The sequence below is a fragment of the Pseudomassariella vexata genome (genome assembly GCF_002105095.1).
Source record: "Pseudomassariella vexata strain CBS 129021 chromosome Unknown BCR38scaffold_15, whole genome shotgun sequence".
NCBI classification, from domain to species: Eukaryota; Fungi; Ascomycota; class Sordariomycetes; order Amphisphaeriales; family Pseudomassariaceae; genus Pseudomassariella; species Pseudomassariella vexata.
The window spans coordinates 548,334-564,334 of NW_024467970.1; the positions used below are offsets into that span (position 1 = coordinate 548,334).

General features: G+C 50.3%; 4 protein-coding genes across 4 annotated transcripts; 1 reads left to right on the forward strand and 3 right to left on the reverse strand.

Moving 5' to 3' along the window:
- Window positions 1–262: 262 nt before the first annotated feature.
- Window positions 263–2,137, reverse strand: BCR38DRAFT_489199 (high-affinity nicotinic acid transporter; the record flags this gene model as incomplete). The annotated part of the gene is made up of 7 exons (XM_040864369.1): window positions 263–428; window positions 495–687; window positions 748–1,169; window positions 1,243–1,350; window positions 1,411–1,708; window positions 1,782–1,909; window positions 1,962–2,137. The coding sequence occupies 7 exons, from the start codon at window positions 2,135–2,137 to the stop codon at window positions 263–265; spliced, it is 1,491 nt and encodes a 496-aa protein (XP_040711654.1).
- Window positions 2,138–4,707: 2,570 nt separating this feature from the next.
- BCR38DRAFT_446762 (putative cytochrome P450) lies at window positions 4,708–6,730 on the reverse strand. The gene is made up of 3 exons (XM_040861113.1): window positions 6,388–6,730; window positions 6,212–6,332; window positions 4,708–6,149 (listed from the first exon to the last, which is right to left on the reverse strand). Exons 1-3 carry the CDS (start codon window positions 6,644–6,646, stop codon window positions 4,931–4,933), a joined length of 1,599 nt encoding a protein of 532 aa, XP_040711655.1. The 5' UTR covers window positions 6,647–6,730; the 3' UTR covers window positions 4,708–4,930.
- Window positions 6,731–9,073: 2,343 nt separating this feature from the next.
- BCR38DRAFT_446764 (uncharacterized protein) lies at window positions 9,074–11,077 on the reverse strand. Its single transcript, XM_040861114.1, has one exon. The coding sequence runs from the start codon at window positions 11,011–11,013 to the stop codon at window positions 9,331–9,333; it is 1,683 nt and encodes a 560-aa protein (XP_040711656.1). The 5' UTR covers window positions 11,014–11,077; the 3' UTR covers window positions 9,074–9,330.
- A 1,996-nt stretch (window positions 11,078–13,073) lies between these two features.
- On the forward strand, window positions 13,074–14,935 carry BCR38DRAFT_376834 (vacuolar protease A). Its single transcript, XM_040857356.1, has 3 exons — window positions 13,074–13,384; window positions 13,439–13,595; window positions 13,678–14,935. Exons 1-3 carry the CDS (start codon window positions 13,283–13,285, stop codon window positions 14,613–14,615), a joined length of 1,197 nt encoding a protein of 398 aa, XP_040711657.1. The 5' UTR covers window positions 13,074–13,282; the 3' UTR covers window positions 14,616–14,935.
- The last annotated feature ends 1,066 nt before the right edge of the window (window positions 14,936–16,001 follow it).

Here is a 16,001-nt window from a genome sequence, read left to right on the forward strand (position 1 = left end):
GTGCCAGATCAGGGAGTCTGGAAATCACTTGGTCTTGATTTATATACTGCTTCAACGCAGTCAGAAAGCGACAAGAACGTCGCGCTTGTGTACTAAATAGTCATCTACAAATGTAACCACAAAGACGGTTCTCGGCAAACACCGGCCGGGATCAACAATACGTGTTCCATCCAGCTAAGCCATCATTATTCGGAAATGTGAACACGCAAATGTATACCCTACTGTTTCACTACTGAAGTTCTATCGTAATCACCAGTCCAGTTCAAACAATGTATCTGAACCACGGCGCACTGTCCGCCAGATCCCGCTCCAACAACTTCTCCTCGTCGGTCAAGTCCTGGACTCCGGCTCTACTTGACACAGCATCACGGCGTCGATTCTCTCGGCGGCACCAAATCGTCATGAAAAGGGTCAAGAAGAATGCCATGCTACCAAACATTAACAAGTGCCAGTAGTTTATATAGTGACATTGGACAAGGAGGTTAGACGCTTACCTCACAAATCCGATGAGGATACTGTGCCCGGTGATGTACCGCGGACCGTCGCGCTTCAGGTATACGTAGGAGGCAACGATGCCTCCGCAATTGCCACCCATGACTTGCATAGCGATGCCCGTTCCACGCTTGAGACTGCCGCCGATGTTGGCGCCGTTCCAGGCCATGCCGAGGGGGATTTGGGGATAGATTCCTGTCCACAGTTTCATCAATACTTGTCATCCCGGAAAAATTCGGAGGTAAGTAGTCTAACCAATAGCAGCAAGGACGGTCCCCGTATACTGCACCGACGCATTCCCACTTCCCGCCAACAAAGCAAAGCCCGCAATCCCCACGAGCTGGAATACCATCAGGAAAACGCCGCGCTGCCTCGCGCGGTCAGCAAACCAGCTTGCGGCGATGGTGAAGAAACAAGCGAAGACATAAGGCGGAACGCTCATAAGCTGGGCGTTGTTGGCAGAGTACCCCATGTTATTGATGATGGTGGGCAAGAATAGGGCGAAGGAGTAGACTGAAATGAATCCGGCCATGCAGATCAGGCAGTGAATGTAAATCTTCCAGTCGCTCAGGGCTTGCCACACGTATTTCAGGTCGAAGTCGTTGGACAAGTGGCCATGGTCGGCGAGGAGGCGGCGCTCGACTTCGTCGCGTTCGTGGGGGAGGAGGAACTGGGCGCTGGTTTTGCGGGGTGGGATGTTAATGGGATGGCGATGGGACAGGATACGGCCAAAGGTGGTTGGTTACTTACGTAGAGGGGTAATCGTAGATTGCCCAGTACGCGGTGAAGGAGACGAGTATACTCAGGAGACCTTCCAGGATGAAGATCCAGGACCAGGCAGATAGTCCACCAACCCCGCTAAGAAAGAATTGTCAGAGTTTGCAGGACGCTGTAGGCTAAATTTGTAAAGGCGCGTACCTCATTTCTGCGATCCCCCGTGCGAGTATACCACCAAACGCCCCGGCAAGCGTCGCAGCAGAGAAGAACATGGCCATGCGGAAACCCGTCTCATAGCGACAGTACCACTGCGTGATGTAATAGTTCACGCCCGGAAACAGGCCACCCTCGAAAACGCCGAGGAAGACTCTCGTAGCCATGAGCCCGGAGTAGTTCTTGACGAATCCTTGGCCGATCATGGCCGCAGACCAGCAAACCATGATGATGGTCAGCCAGATGGAAGGTCGGAGACGCTTCATCATGATGTTGGAGGGGATTTCTGGGAAACTAAGGGTTAGCGTTACTGCTGCTCGTGGTATCCTGTTTTGTCGAAGGTCAGGGGCGTTTCTCACCTGCAGCTATGTAAAATGGGAATAGGATCGCAAGACAGTCATTGTATTGAATTCCTGTGAGACCGAGGTCCTGCTCCAGATGGTCGAGACGTGCATTGCCAATATTGGTACGATCGAGGAAGCAGAGACTACAGCTGGTTAGAAAAGTATCGATGTAGTCGGGAGCAATGGTGGAATCACAGGTAAATCAAGCTCATAAAAGGGATGAGATGCCAGTCAAGCTTCCGCAGAAGCGTCTTGGTAGCGTTCTGGTCGAAGCCCTGTAATTCTGCCACGTCCAGCGAGGCGGACCCAGACGACTTCTCAGGCTTGGTAGCTGTAGTGACGCCTGCGACGACAGGTACGACTTCGTGCATTTTGATAGACAGTACTACGTACAATTACGTACACGGCTGGAAAGCCTGGAGATAGTGAGGACGGACGGAAGTTTTCTAGTTCGTAAGTTCAGGAAGTGTCGGGTCGACGCTTTTGTGTCAGCTTAAGCATCAGTACACTGCATGTCAGAGGGGGATAATGTACCTACGGAGGATTGCAACTGCCAATTACTACCCTACGCAGTGTAACGTGATGAACTGCTCGCCTTCGGGGAGCCAAACTCGGCCCGTTTTCCAATGGAGAAAAGAGGCACGTAGAGTGTACAGACGCCACACGGAAAGATCAAACTCGACTGCCGGGATTCAAGCTTCATCGCCCTCTATTCGTCTTCCGCGTAGCTGGCTTGCACCTTCCCGACTAATTGGCTAAATCTAGAGCGTAAATCGCAAACGAGGTTAAGTAAGGCAGATGCTGCAAGGATCCTTTTGCTTTTGCTGTAAGCTGCATCGCTAAGCACGGCCAGGCTGGGTGGTACAGGGCGCACATTTGCACCAATAGATGTAAAACACAAGGATGAGGTGTCGCTGAAGGAAGTGAAATAGGATAGGCGGGTGGATGGATGGTGCTGATGCCAAGCATTGTAAATGAGTGCCACATCGGGATTACGAACGTCACGAAGGAGACGGGCGCAAATACACCCATGGGTTATCTTAGTGCTGAATTTCTTGGTACCCATTCCTGGAAGGGATTTCGGTCCAGAATCTTATATTCGACAGGGTAGTGTTTGATCACTTTTGGCACGTCAGTGACACGAGCTACTCCCCAGGGCAGCTCCTTATAATGTGGTACCAGTGCATGCTTCCTTGCTTCAACGCTATTCACCCGTGTCCAAACATTTCTGCCTGCATAGCCACTATGTTGCAAATCCTTTCTGGTGGTGCATATACATAGTGTTGACCAATGGTGGACCAACCGCCGAGCATACCGTACGGCCGAAAGATGTTGAAGACAAAGGGAAGACCCGCCCCAACCATGTCCCCGGCGCCGTTGAGCGGTAATGGTCAGCATCCAAATGTAACTACAGATTCTATAGCGACGTTTTGGTCTGGGAAGCTAGCCGTGAATGGGACTTTGCCCCGACGCCACCTTCCGGTCTAAATCTTGGTGTGGCACGCCTTCCCACAAGTCCCTTGATTGGACCGTTGCCCAGCAGTAAGACTCGGATTGACTGAAGTACGTATCCTCATCTTGCACTCCTATTTCCCTACAAACGGGTGTGCGAGACTCCACCGAGGTTGAGATAAAATTACAAATTGCTGAGGATCACCAAGTATGGGGCCCTGTAATGATTGGGACTTCGAATACTTGCCTACGGTGAGAGATGACCATGAGCGTCTGTCCACCTTGCATGCTTACCGAGCTCATGTTCAATCTGTCGGGTATAAAAGCAAGGGTCTCGCTATTTCAGAAGCTATTATTTTGTGGGCCTTTTCTGTGCTGCTGGGAAGTAGGGTCAGCTTACGGTTGCATAAGTCACATGTGGCACAATATAAAGGCCAGCCTCTCGGTACTAGTGAATGAAGTTGGTGTTACACGAGCCTAGCAAGAGATATTTGTGTATCTGCAAACATTCTTACGAGAAATTGCAGCATTCAAAGATGAGCCATTGCGTCGTATTTCCTTTTCAAGGGCAAGTAGACTCGGTCACCAGCGTATCATCCCAATCAATAGGCTTGCATCCCTGACATGTGGAGAGCAAGTCAAACTTCCATCAAAGTAACTTTTTGTCGTAAGTCATTAAGAGCAGTGCGGAAGAGTTTCAAGCCTGCAAATTCCTCGAACTCCAGGTAAAAATAGGTATGATCCAGATAGATGCCTGATTTCGATGATGATCAAACTATCGGGTGCAATTTCCTTTGCCCAAGTCCCAAAGGTAGGCTAAAGATGAGTATAGCCGCCAAGGCGAGATCTAGTATACCGCGACGACCGCAGAACCGTAATTCATCTAGTGCGTCACTTTCCTCGGAATCCTGCCTGACAATAAGAATTATTCTTTCGCCCGTACTTCCATGCTACAAACCGTAGTAAATAGACTATTCTCCAGGCGTACAAAAGCTATCACGTAGTTATGCACAACCAGCGAGTACGATCCACGCGGAGCTATATGTTCCAAGAAGCTTGTCCTGTATCAACGCGTAGATGATGCAATTAGATAACGATAATTCTATTGCTTTGGGGTGTCATCAATGGACGGGAGACATAAGCACTGCGTCCGTTGGATACCTCAGTGCATCGCACACGAAGCGGACTACCGATAAATCCAGAAGCTTTACTTATCTAATTGGCCATGCTTCATCACCGCAATATCCTCGGTTTGGGCTATATCAACGATACTGACACTATGTCGACTTCTAAAATCCTATTTCCTTCGATGTATTTTCGGCAATGCCAGTCTCAGGGATAATTGGGCGATGGCCAGTTCCTCCGGCATGTCTGTTCTTGACTAACCTTACATGATAGCATCAGGGGCTTCGCGAATACGACAAGGTTCGAAACTGAAGCCTTATGAATTATTGTGTTTTTAGAATACTTTGTATCATAAAGTGCTCTACTCTAGCGTAAAAGCAGCACCCGGTGTGCATAGAATCCGACCCTAAGTCCCGCTGTCGTCGACAAATTTGAAATGAAGGAGCATGCTACCAAATGATACCAGTTGGAAGCATATTCTCTGAAGTATGTTGCCCTAGAAGTATGAAAAGAGGCTTGACTAATTGCGCGCCAGCAGTCGCGGTAATACGTAATACCGTCATGTTCATATCTTTGCCCCTGCCAAGTCATGCACTTCCCATCCCCTTTTCCGATTTAGGCCGAACAACAACCCGCAACCCCTTAGACTCTCGACTCGGCAGCGGGTTGAACCCATCAACAACGATCTTCAAGTCCCTCTCGAAAACAACATCATGCAATTGCAGTCTGTCACCAAACCGTCGCACCACAGCAGCAACAGTCAGGTACAGTTCTGCCCAAGCTAGGTTAATTCCCAGACAGATACGAGTTCCACCACCGAATATTACCAGCCGCTTCCGTCGACGGCGCACCTCAGGCTCATCGAATGGCATCCAGCGCTCGGGTTCGAAGGAGTTCGGCTCCGGAAAGGTCTCTGGATCTTCGACCATGTCTATGAACGACATGCCGACCGGAAGTCCGCGAGGAATAACCACATCACCATAGGAATACGACACATCTGGAGATACGCGCGCGAAGCGATGGGGCAGACCTTTGCTGATTCGTAAGCCCTCATGGAGCAACGCCGTCAAAAACGGCAACTTCTCCAACTCCGTCGCCGGGGGCAATACAGCCGGGTCAGGTATAGCCACTTCGAGCTCCCGATACAGACGAGCTAGATGATTCGGGTGGGTCAGCAACTGATAAATCGTAGCATCAAGCGTGTTAGCCGTGGTTAGCGACCCGGCCGCCGTCAAAGCTTGCGCCTCCTCACACAACCGCGCGTTTGTCTTTTCCTCCGGCGGCACATCGGCGTCGAGCATAGCGTCGAAGATGGTAAATCCATCCTCGCCGGGTGGCTTCTCGCCGCGGGCATGGCGGTCCACTACGGCTGCCACTTGCGCCGTGAGCTCCTCTTGGCGTTTATTTGCTGCTAGGATACCCGGGTCTGCCAGCAGGCGGGGAAAGAGACTTAGGAGGTGGAACACCCAGGGGAATTGCCGGACGGAATGTCCCAAGCGGCTGGTGGAGATGAGGCCGTCGTGCCATGTCTGGGCGAATTCTGGCAGTTCGAGGAAGTCGTAGGAGAAACCGAAGCAGACGCGGGAGATGATGTCGAGGGTGACGGCCACGAACGCGTGGGTTAGTGACACGACGCTTTGGGTCTCGCTGGATGCTTCGAGACGTGCGCATAGGCCGTTGACTTTTCTCACGATAAGGGGCTCAATAGTCTTAATCGAGGACTTGGAGAAGAAAGAGCTCAGTTGACTTCTTCGCTGTCTGTGCAGATCGTGTTTGATGGTTTTGAACATGGAATTGCGCGTCCATCTGGAATCGTTGGTCAATTATGCGCCCAGGGCTTGCGCCTTGTCGAAGGCGAAAGTCCGTACGATTGTCTCACAAACCAAATCCACTTATCGGTCTTCCTTTTGGCTGAGCTCGCGTACAAGATGTCGAAGAACTCCGGATCGTTGCAATGAATTTCATCCGGATTGATCCGCACAAAGGGGCCTGGTGGTTTATCAGTTCTATCTTTGGACTGTAGATGACCGCAACGGAAATGTACCATATTCTTGATGTAATTCTCGAATTTTCCACGTGTACTGGCCTTCCTTCCAAACATCATAGTAAAACTCGTACCAGAATGACAAGGCAGCTAATCTTGGCCCGGGAAATCGAGCTGATGGGCTGAAGTAAAGGCGATACACCGCCAGTAGCAACAGGTACAGCACAGTCATCACAGCCAGAAGGTCTATGACACTCCCTGATGGCAGTCGTAGTAATCTCAGGGAATCGAAAATCAACGTAGCCTTATTATTATCCATAATTGTAAAGATCAGCTGTATATGTCTGGTTTTCTTTCAAGGCAGGATTTATTTCTGCTCATGGATGAAGCCTAAAGGACAGAGTTCACATGAATCGGCCGAGGGTTGGTTTCATTAGCGATCCGTTACCCCGCGCCCTCTAGACTTGAGCGCTTCTAGATTAGTGGCGTCACATTAAAGCTCGCAAACACCCCTACGGAGGGAACAGATAACGACTGCCGCACAGTTGTATGATACACAAGGGTGCTGAGTAATAAGGTGCACTTCATGTGATTACAATGACGTGTTAATCCCACATCGCTTCGGTTGCCAACTTTGTTGTTGGCAAGTCGTTATATCTCTATTAAACGACGTTTTTAATTGCCTATATACTTAACTAATCGGTTTTGGACATCTCCAGCTTGGGACTGGACCTCTCGTATTCAGTCACAAGCGAGATCAGCGAGCGGTATTCTTCTTGGAGTGATGGAATCGAGTGCTGCATGATCTGAGATACGGAGCTATAACTGGAGCAACCATTCATCTAGTCCGAACTCTAATATAAATAAGTTGTATCGACAGTTATAGAAGGTCTATAATGGCTGACAGGATGAAATTCGACGCCGACAATACTCCGGTGGAAAGTAATTGAGCTTTATAGGAGGTTAACTAGGCAGTGGACTTGGTCGCCAGGCATGCTGATGATGGGCCATTACATCCTGATGAGGCACAGAATATTTGAAAAACATCGACCGGGTGATCTTGCCCCTGCTATTCACTCTATACTCATAAGTGCTCGGACGTTGGTTCAGATCACTATGCTGACGTTTCATTTCAGTCCAATTTGTCGACAAGTGCGTATGTAATATGGCCGGCTGACGTACCAGGACAAATATTTGTCTATTGGGACTACCCTGGGAGCGTCCGTGGTGCTGGACATCATCCAAGACAATCACCTTACATCTGACGAGTTTAACACTCTTGACTCCGCTTTATACATCGGCATGTGTCTATCAAGTTAGCAAAGCTTTTTCATTTAAAGGCTCACTAATATTCTAATGGGCTACTTAGTTTTTGCCTATACTCACTTCGGGGCGCTGCAAGAGGTCCCCGTGGCCAAGTATCTAGCGGCAAACATATTCCTATGGACGTTGTTTATGGTCTCCACTGTGTGTGTAAGAACTTTGGCGGTTTATGTAAGTCCTCTTATTCTTGTGCTGTGTCTTATGGAGTTCGCCGCAAATCTGATCATCACTTAATTATAGTCGTCCGGCGCTTCCTCCTAGGCGGCTCCGAAGGCTGCATCACCAACAGCTTCATGTTAGCAACATCCGCTTTCTCCAACCGAACATCCGTGTTCTACAACCGCACCGAGATAGGCAACGTATCAGCTGGAAGCTCCAATGCAACAGCCTCGGGATCATCGTCTCAGGTTTCTTCGCTTTCGGTGTTGTGCACTCCAATTTCAAGGCCAAGCCGGCTCCGTGGCTATTGGTGATTGTTTACGCGGGACTCACTATGTTCATCGGCGCTTGGTTATTGCTTGTCTCGCAAATAGTTCCGTCAACGCGCGGTTCTTGTCCAAGGATGAAATCGCGAATGCGGTAAGAGGCATACGGACTAATCAGAGCGGTACTGAGACCAAGGCTTGGAAGCAAGATCAAGCCCTTGAGGCGGTGAGACATATAAAGACCTGACTGTTTTTTTTTGTTTGCTGCGATTTCGTGAGTCGTCATTCATGCAGTTCCTTCGGGATCTAGGCAGAGCCTTAACACATTCACCCCAGGAATCTGCAGAATGGGGTTGAAAACAAGCATGGGTTGATCATCCAGTTGGGTTCACAAAGTTGCAGACGACTTCGTTGAGCATACCAGCGGGCATTTCCATGATCATCTTCATGACTCTTTCCACGATAATCCTCCGCTTCTACCCCGTAAGTAACAATCTTCCCTCATGCAAAACAATGCCGATGCTAACACCCGCTCCAGAACTCAAGGTGCTGGATCGCAGCCGCCTTCTTCATCCGTTCTGCCAGTGCTATTGCTCATACTTCCCCCCTGGGCCAATCGCGTACGACTCCTTTGTGCATACTACCTATTAAACTTTAGCGGCGCTCATCTCGGGCCATGGTCGTCTCTTGGGTTTCCGTCTCAATATAAGCCGAGGAACTATGTCCCTCACGGAATAACTCTTGTGGGCCGATCGTCAAGTTCAACTGTTAAGATTTCATGGGCCATTAACCTGTGCACCTTAGGCCTCTCTTGTGGCGGACTTTACCCTGCTCTTTACAACTCGCCATGTCCTGAACAAGTAAAACAAACGACGGCATGCATTGGATACCTCGCTTACGCAAGTAGAGTACGGCTACATCGAGGGGACTAAATCTGGAGGTCAAGTGGTTCATCAGAAAGCAGACAAGGGCATGCTGGACATGATGGACAGGCATAACTTCTCGTTGCGGTATGCTCTCTGATGCCTCCAAGTGTAGAAAGTGGCCAATCCCCAGTTTCTCAATATGCTTTGGAATAGGAGGATGCTGTAAGCAGCGCCGCCATCCTGTACCCGTTTCTGTGCAGGTGGATGACCGGCTTTCCATCTAAAAATTGCCATGACATCATGATACAAGTTACAATCATCGTGAATTGCATGCGCCAGATGCGTAATCCAGAGTTTTCCGTGTAAACGTATGAACAACCTCACACCCTTCACCTCCTCTCATCTGGCAAATCGAAAACCTTCCCCGGGTTCATGAGCCACTTGGGATCCACCGACCTCTTCAACGTCTTCATGAGCCCAATCATCTCCGCCCCCAACTCATCCACCAAGCACTCCTTCTTCCCAATACCAATCGCATGTTCTCCCGACACCGTTCCCTCCATCTCCAACGCCCTGCGCATCATATTATGCACCGCACATCTCACGTTCTCCTTCTGCTCCGCATTCGTGGGGTCGTAGAACATGGCCACGTGAAAGTTGCCGTCCCCGACGTGACCGATGACGCTCGCAAAAATACCGAGCTGGCTGCACTCCCTCTTGGAAACGTCGATGATCTCGGCGAGCCTGGAGAGTGGGACGGCGACGTCGGTCGTCCAGAGTTGGGTCCCAGGGGCTCGGATGCTGACCATAGTGAAGAGGGCCTCTTTCCGTGCGGTCCAAAGGTCGAGCTCATCTTGTTTCGTCTTGGCGAATTGAAACGGCCCTTCGGCAAGAGGCTGGATGATCTGGGAGACTCGTTTGATGTCGCTCTTGATAGCGTCGGTGGTGCCGGAGAACTTGAGGAAAAGGGTCGGCTTCTCGTCCCACTTTATTTTTCTTACCGTCTCGCTGCCGTGCTCATTTAGCACTCTCATCTGTACATCGTCCATCATCTCCAAGGCTGCCAGCTGTATGCCTGAGCGTATCAGTGACGATGCAGCCGCTGCGGCGTCCTTGATAGTGGGGAACGAGACTACGGCGACACTTGTGTCTTGCGGTATTGGCGCCAGCTTTAGTGTTACTTCTGTGACAATTCCCAACGTCCCCTCGGCGCCCACAAACAAGGACGTCAGGTTGTAGCCTGCGGACGTCTTTCGCGGCCGCCTGCGCGTCTTGATGACAGAGCCATCCGGCAATACCACCGTCAGGTTCAAGACCCAATCCTTCATAGTCCCGTACCTCATCGCGTTCGTGCCCGAGCAATTCGTCGACACCATCCCCCCAACAGTCGCCGTCGGCGACGGATCCAGAGGAAGAAAAAGCCCCGAGTCAACAATCTTCTTGTTCAGATCCATCCAGTTCACGCCAGGCTGCACCACCACATCCATATCCTCGGGATGGAAGGCAACCACCTTATCCATGAAGGACAGTTCAATGCAAATCCCCGAATAAGGCTGCGAAAAGTTGCCCTCGACGCTCGATCCTGCGCCGAAAGGGACCATGGGCACATTTCGCTTGTTGCATATCTTGGCAATAGCGACAACATCTTCAGTGGATCTCGGGTAGACCACCGCTACGGCGCGCTCGAGCGAGTTTGCTGTTGACCAGTCGCTGTGGCCATGGTGCTCTAACACGTCGATGTCGGTAGTCACGGCGTCCTGGCCGAGAGCGTCTGCGATTTCTTTGGCTGCCTTTAGCATCTCGTCACGACTTGCGTAGATGATACTGTCTTGCTTCACCGATCCACGGGAATGACTAAACGCAATGTTTGCGCCGATCCCTACCAGGATCATCGTCGTCGTCCAAAGCGCCTGCATCCAGCTGCGCCCGGCCCTGGAGGACGAGTGAGTACTGTTCCATCGTGCCTGTCCAGCGCGACCGACTTGCTGGGCCAGGGAGTAAGAGATCCTGGTCGGAGCTCTCAGACGAAATACCCTGGGGCATTGACACAAAATTCGTTGAGACATGCTCATCGATAGCCTTTGATTTAGAGACTCTCCGTTTGACTCCCTTCGAGGGGTATTGATTAGTGAGACGGAATTGAACTTCTGGGGGTCCGATTACAAAACGAGGTCCACTAAGATATCCATATGTACTTATGCGGGGTATGCTTCTAGGATCTAATCCGCAATGGAAAGCCAGCAGGGGCTTGGTAAACTTTTCTTGCAAATATATAGCCCAGCTAACACATATTCAGTCACATAGTTTACTCCGCTAGCAAGCTAAGTTTTGCATTTGGGCTATGTTCCACAGTATACCGATGGATTATCATAATATATAGAGATATCGCATACTACCTATCTCCGGTCCCCTAGAGTCCGCACTCTCCCCAGCACATTATATCTAAGCAGCTTCAAACGAGACTTGAAGGAAAATTTGGGTGTGAATCTTCCACTGGTAGGGGGCAAGGTTGGGAAGAGGAATTGCATTATAACTGACTTGAAACCGTTATTATCTAACATGGTGATGACAAACGAGTGGCATTCTGTTGTAAAAGGATCTCAATATGACCCAGAAATCTGATTCGGGCCTTACTCATCGATTGGTGGCATAGAATCTCACACATTCGGCTCGCAGTGTGAGTCTAGGTGCTCTTACCGTGGTTGAGTTTTGAAGTACAATTGCTGATGTTGGGGCGGCAAATTGTACACGGCCGGTTATGCCTTAGATTTCCGGATAATGATGACAACGTTAAAGTGCCTTCCCACCTTTTGGTCACTCTCATCCTCTTGAAAGCATCGATATAGAGGACAGCACTCTATTTGGTGGCCGTGTGTAACCGTCGGGAATTGGTCTGTAGATTGACGGGATACGAGGGATGGATTCCATATTTGGGATAGAACATTAAAAATACGAAAACACAAAGAAGAAAAAACAAGTATGAATCCGAAGGGGCATAGATGCTTATGATGCTGATGGAATATCCTCACGGGGCTCTGCTTCAACCTGTCACATCGGTTACGAATTTCTGATGACTCTGAATATATATAATAACGAGCCTTCCGCTGTTGAAGTCATGAAGAAGTATCTACAAATAACATTAATATGCGTATGCACTCTCCTCTTGGCTGTTCCCGGGCGGAAAGGTTCCCGGAACCTATTATACATGCAACAGTGTACAGACTTCGGAATATCAGTGCTCGCAGAGAGTTCGAGTCGGTGAACTAGCATAACATTTTCAAACTTCTGAAAGGGTTTTAACAGTGAGTTCTAGCAGGAAATATGTTGTTCAATACCTTTTTATATACATGCTCGAATTTCTGCATAATCCATCAACCAAGTGGATGAAGCCCTCGCGATTCACCTTAAACACGACCAGAACTGGCTTGGGACTTGAGAACATGGCGAGCGGTCTCCATTTTCTTCTTTTCTTTTTTTAAAATCCAAAATAACGATCCTATAACGATCCTATAGTGGCGCTTCCCCCGTGAGCTTCCTCAAGTTGAAACCCGGACAATAATGGCGGATCAAATTGCTGGCAGCAGCGATGCAAGAATAAACAGTGCGTACTCGCCATAAACTAAATAGCACAGTGTATCCGGACATAAGCCGGATTCCAAGCACCCTCAGGTAGGTACAGTACGGATTGGCGTTCACGTTCGTTTGGCTATGGCCACGGAGCTTCTATAGCTGTTTTGACCCAATGCTGAACTGTGAGTTTCAAATGGATGACACTTGAGCTTGTGTGGCAGAAGTAATTAGTAAGGTGCGCTTGCCAGCTTCATGTGCGCTCTCCTTTGATACGGCGTTCGTTGGTGCCTGAGAAAAGTGCTTCCGATAATCCGGGGAAGCGGGTCTTGGCATTATCGGCTGGTTGCTCTGCCAGACGCTTTATCTTGACCTGTGTCATGGTTGCCGCTATTGTGTGGCATCTAGCAGGGGCTACCGCAGGCTCTGATTCGCCACAGTTGGCAGGCACAACAAGCACGCGCCACACACACCAAGTTATCCAAGGCAGCCACCTACGCCAGCCACCACGCACGAGCACCTGCCCTGGCCCACACTGGTCGGTCAAATGACAAGGACTCCACACGTCCCCATCACAGCTATCATAGCTCAAACCCGCGCAATCAACCCGCCTCCATGTCTATCTCTCCTTCTCTCCTACGTCCTCCATTCTCATCCGTCAACACATCGGCATCTTCTTGGAGATTTCATTACGTTGCCATATTCCTTTAAGCCATTGATCGTCATTCCTACCTCTCTTAGTCTTCCTTTCCACTACTACACAAGTTGCCCATCATGAAGGGAGCTCTGCTTACCGCGGCAGCTGTGCTGCTTGGCTCTGCCGAGGCCGGAGTGCACAAGATGAAGCTCAAGAAGGTCCCCCTGTCGGATCAGCTGGTTAGTGGTGATGGTGGATGATTTGCGATGATAAGTTCTGATGATTTCGGACAGGAGAACATCCCCATCGACACCCAGATGCAAGGACTTGGCCAGAAGTACATGGGCGCTAGACCCGAGAATCATATCGAGGCCATGTTCAGCCAGCAGTCACCCATCAACGCGGACAAGAACCACCCTCTCCCCATCAGCAACTTCCTGAACGCCCAGTGTGAGTGCCCAAATCCCAACTTTCAAGTCTCTGCTTCGTCTTGGTGGGTGTGATGAATACTGATTCCAATGCGTGCCTGCAGACTTCTCTGAGATCTCCATCGGCACGCCGCCCCAAGACTTCAAGGTCATTCTCGACACTGGCAGCTCAAACCTTTGGGTTCCTTCCCAGTCTTGCGGCAGCATCGCTTGCTACCTCCACTCCAAGTACGACTCGTCGGCCTCGTCGACCTTCAAGAAGAACGGCTCCGAGTTCGAGATCCGTTACGGATCTGGTAGCTTGAGCGGCTTTGTCTCTCAGGACACCGTCGCTATTGGCGACCTAAAGATCAAGGGCCAAGACTTCGCTGAAGCCACCAACGAGCCCGGTCTGGCCTTTGCCTTCGGCCGGTTTGACGGCATCCTGGGCATGGGCTTTGACCGCATCTCGGTGAACGGCATCGTCCCGCCTTTCTACCAAATGGTCAACCAAGGCTTGATTGACGAGCCCGTCTTCGCATTCTACCTTGCTGATTCCAGCGACGATGACTCGGAGGTCGTTTTCGGTGGCGTTGACAAGGACCACTACACGGGCAAGATCACCGAGATTCCCCTGCGCCGTAAGGCTTACTGGGAGGTCGACTTGGACTCCATTTCATTCGGTGACGAGACGGCCGACCTCGAGAACACTGGTGTCATTCTGGACACCGGTACCTCTTTGATCGCTCTTCCCACCGATCTGGCCGAGCTGCTCAACAAGGAGATTGGTGCTAAGAAGAGCTACAATGGACAGTACACTATCGACTGCTCTGCCCGCGACAACCTACCCGATGTCAGCTTCAAGCTGAGCGGCTACGACTTTGCCATCACCCCCTACGACTACATCCTTGAGGTCCAGGGAAGCTGCATCTCGACCTTCATGGGCATGGACTTCCCCGCCCCCGTTGGCCCCCTTGCCATTCTCGGCGATGCATTCCTGCGCAAGTGGTACTCTATCTACGACCTCGGCAAGGGCACTGTCGGCTTGGCCAAGGCCAAATAGGATGTGATTCCAATGTTCGACTTCTATCACAGGAGTTGCGTCGGGGCCTGGAGAACGCTATGAGATTGCACCAACTACTAGGTTTTTTGATTCGACAAATTAGGCGCGTATCAGAGTGAATAGGGGTCTGAAGCTTGAACTGAGTGCACACCAGATATTGAAACCAAAGAATGGTTCTTGCATGGTTATTGGAGATCTAATTTGCATTAGTGATGACTGGACTCGACATGTACAATACAACCACCATACGGGCCTTTTTTTGCACCCATACTCGACTCCCCATTTGATGTGTGAACGTGCTATTGTAGCTTTCAGGTGCGTCCTGAGGGCGTTTTTCAGTTCGCAAGGGCGCTTGGTCGTACCTCCGCAACGACTACCTTGGCGACCTACGAATATGACAGTCCCGTCTTGTATTGGAAACTCAAGTGGTATGGTCTAATGTTTCAGTGGCGACCCCAGCTCCAAAGGTTGGTGTAGCGTCTCGTGTTGTCTCTCGAGTCGTCCCTACCGATGACAGCGTCCCACTGCTCCAGATCACGTCCTGAATGCCTTGTCATCTCAGAATCACTGCCCTACCTCAGCTGGACCCAATAGTCATACCAGTCCGATATTTGATGGGTGCCCAGCCTTTAATGAGTGCCATATGTATGCCTCAGCGTAATGTTCCACTCGGCGCCCATTTGTGACGCAATCTCATATGAGTGCGGCCCTATTCCATCAGATAGTATAGTCCCCATTCTGCTCAAAATCGACGAACCCAGAGAACTGGTCATCCCTGACCATAAAATTACTCACCGCTAGATTACTATGTGAGAAAATATACTACCCCATCTTTGGTATATCCTTCTTCAGAAATCACCGCTCGTCAGCGTCTACCCTCCTCCGGTCTAGTGCCTGCTCTACCAGGTTCCAGAAGTAGTCTTCCCTTTCAAAAAGCTTAACCGGCTCTTTGCCCCCCCCTCCCCCCCACACACCAAATAACCCCCATCGACCCCGGAGAGCCTATCCGAAGTCACCTCATGCAACTCCCTTAAATGCCCCGCCACCTGTTCTGTAAGCCCCTCCTCCGTCTCCTCGTCCATCCCACTCCACAAATCCTCTAGCGTTCACCCGGAGATTCTTTCCAGCAACAAAAATGCACTGTCGTCTTCCTTCCATTTGGCCAGTACCTGCGGCGCCCGCGCCGTTTTGTAGCGGGTTGTGGATTCAAGGTTACAGACTTCAAAGGAGAGGAGGGAGAACGGGGAAGAAGAGCTTTGTTCGCCTTCGCGCTCGAGTTCTTCGAGACATGTATTCTCCAATGGTGCAGTACATAACGACATTATCTATTAAAAATGTTTCACCTTTTTACATTTTACTAGCGGTGCCTGTTCGATGCTGACCTGA

Coding starts and splice junctions, on each gene's coding strand:
- BCR38DRAFT_446762 (XM_040861113.1), bottom strand. CDS start 6,646: ATGGATAATAATAAGGCTACGTTGATTTTCGATTCCCTGAGATTACTA. Junction 6,333..6,387: donor AGAATTACATCAAGAATATG/GTACATTTCCGT, acceptor ATAAACCACCAG/GCCCCTTTGTGCGGATCAAT. Junction 6,150..6,211: donor ATTTGGTTTGTGAGACAATC/GTACGGACTTTC, acceptor CAACGATTCCAG/ATGGACGCGCAATTCCATGT.
- BCR38DRAFT_446764 (XM_040861114.1), bottom strand. CDS start 11,013: ATGAGCATGTCTCAACGAATTTTGTGTCAATGCCCCAGGGTATTTCGT.
- BCR38DRAFT_376834 (XM_040857356.1), top strand. CDS start 13,283: ATGAAGGGAGCTCTGCTTACCGCGGCAGCTGTGCTGCTTGGCTCTGCC. Junction 13,385..13,438: donor TCCCCCTGTCGGATCAGCTG/GTTAGTGGTGAT, acceptor GATTTCGGACAG/GAGAACATCCCCATCGACAC. Junction 13,596..13,677: donor CAACTTCCTGAACGCCCAGT/GTGAGTGCCCAA, acceptor GCGTGCCTGCAG/ACTTCTCTGAGATCTCCATC.